Below are 15,989 nucleotides of genomic sequence, written 5' to 3'. Positions count from 1 at the left end.
GTGATGCCATGGCACTCTACCCAGGGGGACAGCTTGAGGCTCTGTCTCAAAAATAAATAAATAAATAAATAAAATTAAAAAATAAAACTATACAGCTTCCAAACAACAAAGAAAGAAAAAATACCATGAGCTATAAGGAAACAAGAACGAACCATGCAGAAGCCTGGGGCTGAGTGTTTCAGAGCAGTACCACTTGCTACTAAATGATGTTTGGCACACATTTGAAGTGTTTTAAGTGCTGAGGGCATAGTTATTTAACTAACACAAGATATGTGAAACCACACTTTATGCATAAAGAATTGTAACTGACATATAAACAGCAAGAAAGGGGGAGGGAGCTTAAATGTCACACTAGAAAAATAAGACACAGTGGCAGCTAATCTCTAGCGGAGACACATACTGAACTGAACTGTTTCTTTGTATTTTTCTCTTGTGTGGATATATGTTTCCAAAAAACCAAAAACAAAAAGGCTTCTGTTGGAAAGCAGGAGATTCGCCCAATTAGAACTTGGCATGTGGCCAAGGGATTATTGCTTTTAATCATATAGCCCACACCAATCCTTAATAGAACCATCAGGGAAAAGAACTGACAATGATTTGAACCAGCAGAATTAATCAGCCATTAAATTTCACGAAAGAACCAGACTGCCTCGGAGATATGCTGAAGCAGAACTAGTTTTTGATGTAGTTGATTGGGACTGAATAGTAAAAAGGTAATAATATACCACTTTCTTCAATTATTCACTGTTGAACAATCCAGGTACAGGGTCTCTTTGTCAAGGAAAAAAAAAAGCCTACAAAAGTTTTCCCAGATGTTTATAGAATTCCATTCTAGTACTGAAGATGAATTTAACAAACAAAAAAAGTTAACGCCCCGGTGGGGCAAAATAATTGGTAAAAGAACAGCAGGTTAATGATTTGAAGTCTCAGGAAAGCTGAAAATCTGAAAATAAATTCTATCAATGTGAAGAGCAACAGGAACGATTATCTATAAAGAAGTAAATATAGAAACCAAATGTAAAAATTATTTTGTTGTTTTTTTTTTCCTGGTTAATTTTTTTTTATTTTTAGTAAAAATGGGATCTCACTCTTGCCCAGGCTTATCTCAAACTCTTAAACTCCTGAGATACTCCCACCTCAGCCTCCCAGAGTTCTAGGTTTACAGGTGTGAGCCACCATACCCAGAAAACAGTAGTTACAGGTTTAATTTTCTGATGAACCACCAAACTTTTCTACAGAAGAGGCATTATTTTACATCCCCACCAGCAATGCACAAGGGTTCAAATTTTTCCACATCCTTACCAACACTTGTTATTTTTTGTTTTTTAAATTATAGCCATCCTAGTGTGAAATGGTTCCTTATTTGCATTCCAAGATGGTCAATGTGGAGGGAGAGTGAATGGGGTGATCCTGGGCAGAATTCCAAAAATTACTTTTTGGAAAGTAAGTTATCTCTTGGCCCCAATCGCTTTAGAATTCTCCCAGGCTAAGACAGAAAACCCCAAAAACAACACGGGGGAGAAAAACTGACCAAAAAGAACTCTAAGCAACACTACACACTACAAGAATCATCTCAAGGAAGAGCCGGAGAGAAATGGATGGAAGCTGAGCTAGTATGAGATCATCAGAATGGCTTGTAAGCAACTCTATCCCTGCCTTCACCAGCATTTCCTCCTCCTGTCCAAACAAATAACTGAAAAAAACATCATTCCAAAAGGGAGTAATTAATCTCCCAATAGTACAGTTAAAGAAACATGATGGAGAAGTTAAATGGCTTAGGTTCAAAATCTATCAACCCCGTGGCAACCGTAGTCTCGTAGGATTAATATCTAATCAAATGAGACAGTATGTATACATGATAGCACAGCCTGCAAATGTTTAAGCATTATTTTATATTCTGTTTGCATAACTGATGACAATCTCTAAGCCTTATGTCAACATTCTTAAGTCACTATTGGCATTTTATTTTTTTTCTAACCAAGTTCCAAAACAAAGCACTAATCTTTGCTCAATTTAAACCCACACCATGGAAACCTCGGCTGCCTTACTTGAATTGCAGGACTGGCACGATTCCACTCCAGGTGGCTAAGCAATGATAAACAAGGGCTCACTGTCTCAACACATCCTCACTCTTTCCCCAAATAACTTTTCCTCCAAATTTAATAGCTCACTTTGGACTTTTTAAATACTACTGTATTTTCTCCTGCAGTTAGAAAAATTTTAAATATCTAAATACTAAAATAAAGAACATTCGGAAACTTAAAATTCAAGCAGTTTGAAGAATGTTACACCGAGAAAAAATGCAGCAGTAGGGTATAGCATCTTTATTACATTAAACCTCCTTTCTCCATCTACTGGGTCAGCCCACACAAACTCTAGCACTAAAAAACAATTTCCAGATTTCTAAGAATTTGCCATAATATTCTATTAACAGAATTCTTTTTTTCAGTCAGAATCTTGTCCTGTTGCCCCTATAGAGTGCAGGGGTATTATCATAGCTCAATGCGACCTCAAACTCCTGGGCTCACAAGGTCCTCCTGCCTCAGCCTCCAGAATAGCTAAGACTAAGCCCAACTTTATCTATTGTTTGTTGTCTAACTATCTAAGTTGTCTAACAACTTTATCTATTGTTTGTTTGTTTGTTTGTTGTTTTTTGTTTTTAGAGACGGGGTCTCACTCTTGCTCAGGCTTGCCTCAAACTACTGAACTGAAGCAACTGCTCTATCCACTTCAGCCTCCCAGAATGTTAGGATTATAGGCATGAGCCACGGCACCCAACCTAGTCATGAGTTTTTTAAACTATTTAAATGTACCATCAATTTAGATTATTTTCTTTTTTTATGCATTCAATTCAACAGTTTTTGTATCAATTTTTAATTATCCAACCCTAGGGGAAAAGTGGGCATGGCAGCAAACACCGATGGGTTATATTTGGCTTTCAAATATACTTGATAGGTTTTTATAGCATCCTTACTTAGAACATACCCCACAGGAAGTATCCAGGGGGTACCCTGAAAAGTCCAGGTTGAAAAGTTTGCTGTATTGTATCTATACAACAAGACAATTTATTATGAATACTTTTGTATTCACATTTTACTCCATTACACCCATGCTTAACTGCTCCCAGTAAATGTGGAAAGAGATTTTCTTTAAGGCACCCTGAGAGAGGACAGGTACGGAAACTAAAGCATAGCTCTTAGTTTCAAAGAATGAACCAAGTTGGAAAAATCTCAAACCAAGAGAAAGAGAGGGAGAAAGAGGACATATCATCAGTCTCTCGACCTTTCTTCCTTTTCCTTTCTGATTTATCTCTCTTTTTTTTTCTTTAAGAGATGGGATCTCAGTCTGTCACCCAGGTTAGAGTGCAGTGGAGCAATCATAGCTCACTGCAGCCTCAATCTCCTGGGCTCAAGTCATTCTCCCGCCTCAACCTCCCAGACAGCTGGGACTATAGGCATACATCACCATGCCTGGCTAATTTTTTTATTTTTATTTCTTTTAGAGATAGGGTTTCACTATGTTGGCCAGGCTGGCCTTGAATTCCTGACCTGAAGCTATGTTCCCCCTTCAGCCTCCCAAAGTGCTGGGATTACAGGCACGAGCCTCATTTACCTCCTTGATGCTTCACATCTCAACTCCTCAGTGAATTAAAGGGGCTCACTTAAAACACACAAATCAAACAATGCTGTAAGCCATAAAAGGTTAGCATCGTACCTTTTCCAAAATGAACTTGTTTAGATACGGCATGTAGCCCTGATTAGAGACAGGCCCCTCATCGTCATCCCTGAAGTGCTCTTCAAGGGCAACCGGGTCATGTGGAACCTTCAGCACCGTGCACAGATTATGTGAAAGGACCTGCAGGTGGGAAAGAGAGTAGGTTAAAGGTGCCCACTACCAGCACGTGACACTCACTGACTAAACACAACTTGCTGGGCTCTGCCTGGGTAGCAAACGCAGGGTGAGGACTACTCAGATGCCAACCCCCACTTGTAACCCATTATTCTCTCTCATTCCCACCCCAGTTTTGGCTCACTTTAAACAAATCTTTATTATATTAGGCAGGCTTCATGCAAGATCTGTGCCCATCATATTCCTGTGCTCTTTTATTAACTGGCCCACATTTGGAAGAAATGGAGGAAAAAGCAAGAGAATGTGTTCAAAATTAAAACTTGTTCCCCAGGCTCGGTGCCTGTGGCTCAAGTGGCTAAGGCACCAGCCACATACACCTAAGGTGGCGGGTTCGAATCCAGCCTGGGTCCGCCAAAACGACAATGACGGCTGCAACCAAAAAATAGCCGAGCGTTGTGGCGGGCGCCTGTGGTCCCAGCTACTTGGGAGGCTGAGGCAGGAGACTCGCTTGAGCCCAGGAGTTGGAGGTTGCTGTGAGCTGTGATGCCACAGCACTCTACCCAGGGGAATAGCTTGAGGCTCTGTCTCAAAAAAAAAAAAAACTTGTTCCCCAAGTAGGGCAGAGTCAGCCAATTAGAAGAGCTATTTAGAGAAAGAACCTGGTACTGGGTAGCAGAAGCCAGGGGTTTTGGACAAATCACAGCCTCACAGGGCTTCAGTCTTCTCATTTATTCAATGGAAAGGGACATATTACTATGCAAATATACCAAATACAAATTAGTCATCTCTAAGTGTTCAAGTCCGACTGAAATGCTATAACCATAGGCTAAGTTTCTGCATGAGTATAAAAGAACGTTAAGAGAAAGAAATCAAGGGCCGAGTTTAGAAATAGAAAAAAAAAAAAAAAACAAAATAGCAAAAATATCTCTGGAATCACCAAAATCCTTGAAAATATTTATAGAAAACTTGCATTCCATAGCATGTATATATAGGAGGCTATGGTCCTTCAGTAACCCAAATGCACACTTCAACTTCCAGGTGGAGTAGCTGAATTAGCAGTTTGGGTTACCCTCAGGGCTGGTCCTGCTTTATGTTAAATGAAAATTTAAAAATAAAGCTTAAGACCTTTCCATTTCATTTGTGCATTCTGAACAGGTCAAATCACAATGCTATGCTCAGCCCCGAATATGTAATTACTTAAGGAACCACAGTCACCTCAATAAGTACTTTCATTAAATAAGCTCCTTTTTCTGCGTAGGTATTTTAGTTAGAATTTTTTCAGGATTAAAAATGTTTATTGAAAATTCTGCATTTCTTTTTTCTAAATTTGTTTTGTTTCTCAAAGCTTCATTTATGTGGAGATCCTTTTCTACATGCTTTACTGGTTTTAAGGAAGTAAGTTAAGGAAGTAAATTCACAAATGGTTATAAATGCAGTAATGAAGACTTTTATAAGCCTCTACAAAGCAGGCTGTGTTTCTCAAGCACACCCTGTATTTGCCAGTAGAGCACATACAAAGAGTACGGCGGGGCTTTTATTGAAGAATCCTGCATCACAGTCAGCAAAATACTAAATAGATATTTTCTTTATTTACTTAGTAAAATCTACATGGTAATTATCTAATCCAAACAGGTTTTGTGAAGATCAATTTCAAGAACATAAAGTCCTATGGAATAATTACAGAAATGAAGATCGTATTTCTCATATCGGCTCAAAAGTCATTCAGATTTTAAAATCATTTTGGACTTGACTCAAGTAGAAATTCCCAACCACTGGTTAAATTATGACATAATCATAAAACCTGAAAAACCATGAGGAAGCACACTATGCACTGACACGAAAAATCTCCAAGGCAAATTAAGTGGGGAAAAAAAAACAAGGTCCTTAAGAATATGTATACTATGCCATCTTTTGTGTAAAAAAATAAAATAAAATAAAATATGCAATTCTAGAGGGATACATAAGAAACCAGTAACTATGAAGAGAAAATATGTTTGATGGGAGATGGGGGTAGACTTTTCATTGGATCTCCCCCATTTTTATTAAGTTTTGCAAAAAAAAATCTACCTATTCATACTTCAAAATTAAATAGATATGTATACACACACACACACACACACACATATATATATATATATTAAGTGGCTAGCCTAAGATCACACAGATCAGTCTATTTATCTACTTAGTCTGTCTTTCTCTTCTATGTTCTATTTCTATTCCATAGAGATGGGGTGTAAAGGAAGACATATTCCACACCAGTGTACCATGGTGATAACGTGAGGGCAATAAGAGAACTCAGAAAAGGAGACATGGTGAGTTCTACAGTGATGTCACAGAGGAAGTGAAATACAACCTGGGGCCTAAAGAATAAAGGCAGACGGCTTTAGGACAGAAATAGAATCAACTGTTATAGAAGAATTTCCAGATTGAGGAACAACATGAGAAAAGTAGTTAATTAATGCAAAGTACTCAGGGAATAAAAAGAAAACATGATCCCTCCACACCTACCCTATTCTCTGTCTTTGGGTTTCACAGATCGTCCAGCTAAAGTCCGAGCAGGGGCCGTGGATGTCCTGTTGTCATCCAACTCACCTTATGAACAGCGAGTACCAACTCAAAGACATTAAATGTGTTTTTCTTGACTAAAGTGAGTGAGCAGAACTGAAACCTGCTCAGGTTTTGTAATCCTGGATCCAACACTCTCTAGTAATAAGGAACATGATGTCTTCAGTTCTCTGAAGTTAACTACATTCCTGTATGTGTAGGTGCTTAGTTTAATCCAGTATCTCACTGAAGAAGATTTAGATGGGAACCCTAGACTTCAGCCTTAGACAATTAAACAGCACTCTTGTTAAACACAGAAATAGCCGAATTTAGCAATAATTTTCTAACCCCCTTCACTTAGTTAAGCAAATCATGAAGAAGGCAGCACATTGTACAAGTGGGAACAAGGAGCCTGGGAGAGGAGACCCGAGCTTCAGCCCTGGCACTGCTACTCCCTCGCTCAGCCTCAGTATCCTCGCTGTAAAATGAGGAGTGGGATTTAGCCCTGAAACCCTTAACATCAACCCAAACTCATTTCATGAATTCAGCAAAAGAACTACACTTTAGATCAGAAGTCCAGGTTTGTTACAGCTTTATTCATTGTTAGTAAGGTCTAGAAAAGGGAAGTAATAAAAAAGAAAATAACAACAATAATAAATTAATGAAAAAGTATTTCTAAAAGAGGAAAAAACACTACGTGCTATCTTTGAAACTTTTTATCAGCTATTTTTTAAAAGTCTATATAGTATCTCCAGTTTTTAAATAAAAAATAAAATGTACAAGAAACCAAACTTCTGATGGCCAGAATATAAACTAGTAAAAGGAAGCTCCATAAGCTTACATAGCAATTTATGCTTTTTCTGGTAGACTCACACCACGCATTGTTTTAGTCTCTCTGCTGGAAGGGGAGATATTATTGCTATTTTACAAATGAAGAGTCTGAGTCAGAGACTAGTAGATGTCCCCGAAATCACCGTTTAATGTATAGTGAACTGGGATCAGACCCAAGCCTCTCACTATGGGGTTCTTTCCACAATATGCCGGTTCCCGCTCTTTCTGGGGAAACAGCCCTGCTAACACAAAGATGACTCTGTGGACATGCACGCACTTGTCACTAAGTTGCAGTGATGAGCTGGGGTAGTACCACCCTGTCTATTCTACCAGGGTCCAATAAGATGTTTGGCACCATTCAGCAGAGCCGAGTTAGACCCAGTGGTAAAGAACAGCAGGCACATAGGGAACTGGGACCACTCTCCCCCTGGGAACCCTCATGTCCCAGCAACCACTTCTGGAGGAAAGTGTTCTAAAAGGCACTAGCCCCCTCTCCACATGAGGAAGCTGAAAAACAGATCAAGATGAAAGAAATCACAAAGAAAGAAGCTGTTGACTTATAAAAGGCCTGCCTGGAACCATTCTAATCAAGGGTGTGTTTGCAAGCTTCATGAAAAAGCTGAATCTCACCCCACTTCAAATGCCTGCCTGCTTCTCCAAAGGCCATTCTTTTTAGCACCCACAGGATTGCCTCTCATTTCCCTGATTTGAAGAATAAACTATTGTTAACCACAATATAAAGATCCATATCCATGCCAGAAACTCATCTTTCCAGTTCCCTCGGAGCTGACTGCTCTTGCCTCTGCAGGGCCCCTGCTGACAAAAGATGACTAATTAACTGCATGAGCCCTGCTCTTGTGGTCTGTTCCTGTTCAGCGGTTTGCCATTTACCCTTTTTAAGCACTCTGCTCCAGCCATCGTGAAAATGAAATCAAGGATGGTGAAGGACTCAACAGTGCTTTAACACACGAGTGTGTAACATTTACCCTCCTAGGTTCTAAAAGGCTCCTTAAAACGTGTCCCCTGGTCACACAGTGTTTCCCTGTAGAGGATGTGCATAAATTGCAAGATTCAACACTGAAAAAAAGCGATGTGGGACTTCTACTTCAAAGGACTTATCTGGATCAACACAACTATAGAATTATCATTCACAATAGGTGATCTTTTTTTAAAACATGAAAATTTCTGTCAGGTTTGTAAAATTTTAAGCTAATGGCAAATGACCAGAAAATTCTTCCTAACAATGAGCCAGAATGACCAATTTCCTACCACGACTGTGCCCTGCCTTAAGAGCATTGTCTACTAGAAGTCTTGCCCATTACCACATGGAATCATTTTCCCCTTCCCGACAATATCCTTTCATTCTGCAGGCCACTGCTTAAGTCTTGCTTGCTTTCTCTTAAATTATCTTTCTTCCCCATCCCACTCCCCCCCCCCCCGCCCTTATTTTTTGAAACAGTCTCACTCTGTTCCCCTAGGTTAGAGCACAACGGCAGCAACCTGACTCACAGCAACCTCATGTTCCTGGGCTCAAGCGATCCTCCTGCCTCAGCCTCCCAAGTAGCAGGGACTTCAGGCATCTACCACAAGGCCCAGCTATTTTTCTATTTTTAGTATAGATGGGGTCTTACTCTTGCTCAGGCTGGTCTCAAACTTCTGAGCTCAAGAGATCTGGTCTGCCTTGGCCTCCCAGAGAGCTAGGATTATAGGCATGAGCCACCACATCCAGCATAAATTATCTTTCTTCTATAAACCTCAAAAATCTCTAAGTCATCATTGATTAACACCCTTTCTCAATCCCTGAGTATAATCTATTATCATCCTAGGCACTTTTGCCAAATTAATCGTCAAATACTGCTTGATCATATTGTCCTCCAGCCTAAAAATCCTCAAAAGCCAGCCAGGCCTCAGTCATACAAGCCTATAATCCCACCTAACCAGGAGGCTAATGTGGGAGGATCCCTTGAGGCCAGGAGTTGAAGGCTGCAGTGCACAGTGATCACGCCTATGAACAGCCACTACACTCCAGCAGCCTGGGCAACACAGGGAGACCCTATATCTTAGGGGAAAAAAAGAAATCCATGACGCCTGTAGGTCAGTGGGTAGGGCACAGGCCACATACACCAAGGCTGGCAGGTTCAAACCCAGCCCAGGCCTGCTAAAACTACAGTGACAACTGCAACAACAACAATAACAAAATAGCTGGGCATTATGGCAGGGTTCTGTAGTCCCAGCTACTTGGGAGGCTGAAGCAAGAGAATCGCTTAAGCCCAAGAGTTGGAGGTTGCTGTGAGATGCGACGCCACAGCACTCTACCAAAGGCTACATAGTGAGACTCTGTCTCAAACAAAAGAAAGAAAAAGAAATCATCATAGCTTACATAAGAGCTGGATGTGGTGGCTCAAGCCTGTAATCCTAGCACTCTGGGAAGGTGAAGTGGGTAGATTGCTTGAGCTCACCAGTTTGAGACCAGCCTGAGTAAGACCAAGATCCCGTCTCTACTAAAAATAGAAAAACTGAGGCAAGAGAATCGCTTGAGCCCAAGAGTTTCAGGATGCTGTGAGCTATGATGCCACAGCACTCTACCCAGGGTGACGGCTTGAGACTCTGTCTCCAAAAAAAAAAGTCACTCCACAGCCTGCTCACTTTACTTTATTTGCCTAATTTCTTCCTTCCCCTCTACCCCAACTGTACAAATCCAGCTAAACAAGCATACTCACAGTACCCCAAACAAACCCCGTACCACACCCCCTTCTTCCTCTAGGCCTCCGCCTTCATTTCTACCAAACATAATAAATGCCATCTCTTTCTGAAGCCTTCACCACCAAGACGATCTTTGCCCATTCTGTTTCCCAAGCAGTTTGTATGTACCTTTTGTGTTACATTACCTCACATGATTTTCCTCTGCCATAAGAGTGTAAATTTCTGAAAGGAAAGTGCACGTCGCACCCATTACTGCATGCCAGCGTGCTGCCCAGCATCCCTAAGACTTTCAACAGATACTGAATGAACTCTCTAAAAATCTTTTTTTTTTGGAGACAGAGCCTCAGACTGTCCCCCTGGGTAGAGTGCTGTGGCTCACAGCAACCTCCAAATCCTGGGCTCAAGCGAGTCTCCTGCCTCAGACTGTCCCCCTGGGTAGAGTGCTGTGGCTCACAGCAACCTCCAAATCCTGGGCTCAAGCGAGTCTCCTGCCTCAGACTGTCCCCCTGGGTAGAGTGCTGTGGCTCACAGCAACCTCCAAATCTTGGGCTCAAGCGATCCTTTTGTCTCAGCCTCCCAAGTAGCAGGGACTTCAGGCACCTGCCCCAATGCCCAGCTGTGTTTTGCTTGCAGCTGTACTGTTGTTTGGCAGACCTGGGCTGGATTCAAACCTGCCAGCTCAGGTGTATGTGGCTGGCACCTTAGCAACTTGAGCCACAGGTGCCAAGTCCTAAAAATCTCTTTTAACAGTAATACTTTAAGAATAACAACAACCACCTTAGAAAATAATACTTTAAGAATAACAACAACAACCTTAGAAAATATCCTGCTCCTACCTCTTTATTCCACAGATAAAGAGAATGGGGCCCAAGACTTGGCCTAAGCAGCACAATAATTAGTAACAAAGCAGGGACTGGAACCCAAGTCATCACAAGGTCCCACAGTGATGCCCCTTATGCCTCGGCATGTCCTTCAACACTAGATCAATCTTCATCAATTCCAGGAAATGTTCCCTGACCTCCCCTGTCTGATGAACACTATTCAGAGTTTAAGTGTATTCTGTTTCACATACTAATGGTATCTCAAATACCTAACTATGGCACAATGAGGACAGAAACTCTTGCCTAATATTTTTCTTCTGCATTCTGCATTGTGACTAGCATAGGGCCAAGGGAGGACTTAATAAGAGCAGAACACTTACAGACAGGTGAAGGCAGGATACCCAACTCAAAGCCACCTGTGTGATTGACCACAGAATATGTGCCACTGAACTACAGCATATACCACTGGATTGCAATCTAACTAAACCACCTTTATTAATTACCTTGGATAATCCATCAATTTAGCCCCCTTCAGAAAGTAAACAGAAAATACTGGTAAATTTGACTACATAAAAATGTTTCAATTTCCTTTTATAAAGAAAGGTACCACAAATAAAAAAAAGGATAGGAGCTCTAATATTCAAATCACTCTTCGCAATTAATAGAAAAAGTTTGACACAGGCTCGGCGCCCATACCTCAGTAGTTAGGTGCCAGCCACATACACCGGGGCTGGCGGGTTCAAACCCAACCCAGGCCTGCTAAACAACAATAACAACAATAAAAAAAAAAAAAAAAAAAAGCCAAGTAATCCCAGCTACTTGGGAGGCTGAGGCAAGAGAATCCCTTAGTGCCACAGCACTCTACCGAGGGTGACATAATGAGACTCTGTCTCAAAAAAAAAAGGTTAAGTCAGAAAATAAACAATGGACATAAATAGAATATTCACAAAGGAAACTTAATGACTAATAGATACAGGATATCTTCCAAGTTCAGGATGGAATTCCTGGGACCTTTAGAGTACAGCCAAGGCATAAACTTCTTTGTTAGATACTACATGTGGTATAAATTTATCTTATTCTTTCTCTACCAAGAACTCTTTTTAAATGTGGTTTGTTATTGTTAACACTTTTTACAACAAAATTATACTTAAACAGTTCCAAACTATATATAGTCTACAAAGCTTGCCCTCTAAATGTGTTTCTCACTTCACATGTAATTTCATATTTTACAATGTCCTATAACTAAAGATTAAATTCCACCCTTTACTTCAAAATAGATAAATATGGGGAAAGTTGCTTCATCTAAATAGTAGTCAAAAGAATGCAAATTAATAGAGCTATTGCTTTTTGCCTGGTGTTTGAGCAGATACCACATAAAAAGCAGCAAAGACTGCCAATACTGAACACCAGAGAAGGGACCTCGACCTCTGTGCCACTAACATTTTAGACTGCACAATTATTTGTTTCGAGAGGAGGACAGAACATTATACTGCCTCAAATATCTGTGAATATAATAATGGTTAAATAGGCTCTTTGCCTGTGGCTCAAGTGGCTAAGGCGCCAGCCACATACACCTAAGGTGGCGGGTTCAAATCCAGCTTTGGCCCGCCAAACAACAATGACAGCTGCAACCAAAAAATAGCCAGGCGTTGTGGCGGGCGCCTGTGGTCCCAGCTACTTGGGAGGCTGAGGCAGGAGACTCGCTTGAGCCCAGGAGTTGGAGGTTGCTGTGAGCTACGATGCCACAGCACTCTACCCAGCGGGGCAGCTTAAGGCTCTGTCTCAAAATAAATAAATAAATAAAAATAATGGTTAAATAAAGCATGATGCAGCAACACAATGGAATAGTTCACAGCCATTATAAAAGATGGCGTCTGTATCCATAAGCATTAATATAGAAAGATGACCCTAACACAATGCTTAATATATGAACTACAAAAATATATGAACTACAACCCTATTTATATAAAAATATATCTATGTCTGTGCATATGCACGTCTGTACACGCGTGTGTGCATATATACTGGGGGGGGAGATACTAGGAAGCTATTCACTGAAAAGTTAATTACATCTGCCCTTGGTGGTAGAATTTTGAGTTTTACCTTTGCCTCTACATTTTAATCTATTATTTGAATACTCTATGCATTATCTTTGTAATCAGAAAAAAAGGGAACCTTTTTTCCATATTCTTGGGAAAAAAATTTTTTTTTTTTTTATAGAGACAGTTTTACTTTCTCGCCCTCAGTAGAATGCTATGGCATCACACAGCTCACAGCAGCCTCCAACTCCTAAGCTCAGGTGATTCTCTTGCCTCAGCCTCCAAAGTAGCTGGGACTACAGGCGCCCACCACAACGCCCAGCTATTTTTTGTTATTGTTGCGACTTGGCCGGGGCCGGTACCCTACCTACTGAGCCACAGGCGCTGCCCTATTCTTGGAAAATTTTTTAAAAAATTAAATAGGGCTGAGAGTTTGCCATAGTCTGAGAGTGTCCCCCCAAAATTCATGTGTCGAAACTTCACCACCAACGTCACAGTATTAAGAGACGGGACCTTAATGAGGGGATTAAGTCATAAGGACAAAGCCCTCCTGGATGGGAGGCTTCTAAAAGAGGCTGACGGGACCACCCACCTCCTTGTTGCCCTTCTGCCATGGGAGGATATGGCAACAAGGTGTCATCTTAGAAACAGAGGCATTGATCTTGGACTTTCTGGAGTCAAGAAATGTGAGAAATAAACCTCTAATGTTTACAAATTACCCCATCTGTGATATTTTATAATAGCAGCAAGAACAGAGAGGGTTCTTTCTACAAAGCACCCATAAAATTACAAAATGTGAGAAGATCAGGTTAGGACTACAAAGTTGATACAATTAACTCATGTGAACCACAAAGAAGTACACCTACCATGTCCTTTGAAGGAGCCACACTACAAGCAAAAAGTTCCCCAATCTGAGACTGCCTCCTTAGATTCCAGCCCCCCACTGAAATATAGCACAAACATCTTTAAGAGGATTAAGTCATTTGTGAGAAGATTTAACATCAGTAAGCTTCTCTTTCCCATGACTCTGTAAATTCCACGAAGAGAGGGTCTGCATTTTATCCCTTGTGTATTTTAAACCTAATAAAGTACCTGATAAGAGAACTGTTCAACAAATGTTTTCTCTTTTTTAAACAAATGTTTTCTAAATCAGTCCCATTTAAAATTTTCCAAGAATATTTTTCTTTTGCCGTTTGACCCTGCAATTCCTTTATTAGGTATATTCCCAGACAACCAAAAATCGCATTACAACAAAGATATTCGTATCAGAATGTTTATTGCAGCCCAATTCATAATTGCCAGGTCATGGAAGAAGCCCAAGTGCCTATCAATCCACGATTGGATCAACAAACTGTGCCATATGTACACCACGGAATACTATGCAGCCATAAAGAAAGATAGAGACTTTACATCCTTCATGTTCACATGGATGGAGCTGGAAAATGTTCTTCTTAGCAAAATATCACAGGAAGGGAAGAAAAAGTATCCAATGTACACACCCCTATTAAGAAATTAATTTAAACCTTTTATATGAAAGCTATAACCTAATAACAACCTAAGGATACGGGGGGGGGGGGGGGGGGATTCGAGGGTTCACTTCTGTGGTTTATCTTACAAGGGTACAAGTGAATCTTTCTATGAGTAGAATATGAATGTTTTAACACAATAACTAAGAAAATTACATGAAGGCTATGTTAAAAAAAAAGAATATTTTTCTTTTATATTATTTTGCACTTCTACCATCTTTATCTAGATCTAGGTCTTTGAATTTATCTTACTATACTACTATGTTTCTGGGAAGAATTTTTAATTGAAACCTAATTCAGACCACTTGCAGAGTAAAAAAACAATGCCTCTGTTAGTTATCAACACCACCAGTCAAGCGCAACTCAGCTAGCCTAAGACCTAGTAAAGGAGTCTAGTTCCTGAAAATTCAAGTACAGACTTCTGAAGAAAGAACACAATAGGAATTAACAAGCATGTGTGAGAAAGGACTCTACGATATCAAGGCAAGAGAGAAATTAGGTAGTTCAATTACAAGAAAAAATCTGAAGTCACAGTATACACTCAAGGTGATGAAAAAGATCACAGATCTAAGGTTCTTCAGCTGCTCTGTCTCCTGACTACTCTGACCTGTCACAGGCCCTATAATATGACTTCTATCCCTATCCATCTCCTGAAAGTGTTTTTCCAAAAGGATTCCATGGCAGACACAGATACGCACCTCAGGTGCCCCCTCAAGAAGGTAACTGCTGCCCAGCTATAAGGGCTGTGGTTAACTGACAGCTTCCAGCTACCTTCAGGGTTCACCTCAGCCAAAGCTTCAGGGGAAGGATCGCTTCACCTGAATGTGGGGGTCCCCTAACAGGCAATCTTTGCTCCAGAGGTCCTGCTTTTTCCACATCCGTATCATGGCTTGACTGCTCCTTTTCCCATCCTACTTCCTTTCCCCCACTCCACAGATGTTTCTCCCAAAACCCCTTTGCATTCCTAACATTGTCTCAGTATCTGCTTCCTAGAGAACCTAACCTGGGACCGATACCTTGCAGCCAAGTCACTTTCCCAAGTGCCTAGCAGCTGGCAGTCTGGATCGCCCCTGCCTTTTAGGCAGGTTTTGGTCCCATTACATGCCATCTTCTAAGTTCTTCAAGGTTGCCTTTATGAGGTCACATCCCTCACCTTTCATTCTTTCAATATGGACATTTCCCAAGGGCCAATTTCCAACCCTGAGTTCTTCTTTTTCCTTCCTGACAACTTTAAGTCACCTCTATTCTAAAGACTCTCAGATCTCTTTCTCATCTTATCCTCTCCAATAAGCTCTGGTTTATATCACTAACCAGTACTAGAGATTTCTATTCTAAATCTGCCTCACATTCAAAGGATCCATGGGTCGGTGCCTGTAGCTCAGTGGGCAGGGCGCCGACCACATACACTGGGGTTGGTGGGTTTGAACCGGACCCGGGCCTGCCAAACAACAATGACAACTACAGCCAAAAAATAGTTGGGCATTGTGGCAGGCGCCTGTAGTCCCAGCTACTCGGAAGGCTGAGGCAAGAGAATAGCTTAAGCCCAAGAGTTTGAGGTTGCTATGAACTATGATGCCATAGCACTCTACCAAGGATGACATGGTGAGACTCTGTCTTTTTTTTTTTTTTGAGACAGAGCCCCAAGCTATCCCCCTGGGTAGAGTGCCGTGGCTTCA

General features: G+C 40.9%; 1 protein-coding gene across 1 annotated transcript in view; it reads right to left on the bottom strand.

Moving 5' to 3' along the window:
- The window catches only part of SWAP70 (switching B cell complex subunit SWAP70), an 87,613-nt gene that overhangs the window by 54,103 nt on the left and 17,521 nt on the right, over positions 1-15,989 (bottom strand). The window contains exon 2 of the mRNA XM_003781092.3: positions 3,715-3,855. Within this exon, the coding sequence (XP_003781140.1) occupies positions 3,715-3,855 (141 nt within the window). The remainder of the gene's footprint in view (positions 1-3,714; positions 3,856-15,989) is intronic.

The sequence above is a fragment of the Otolemur garnettii genome, unplaced genomic scaffold (assembly GCF_000181295.1).
Source record: "Otolemur garnettii isolate 467f Iridium unplaced genomic scaffold, OtoGar3 scaffold00001, whole genome shotgun sequence".
Classification (NCBI taxonomy): domain Eukaryota; kingdom Metazoa; phylum Chordata; class Mammalia; order Primates; family Galagidae; genus Otolemur; species Otolemur garnettii.
The sequence above is the reverse complement of the archived record's forward strand: the minus strand, read 5'-3'. Positions and strand labels throughout refer to the sequence as shown.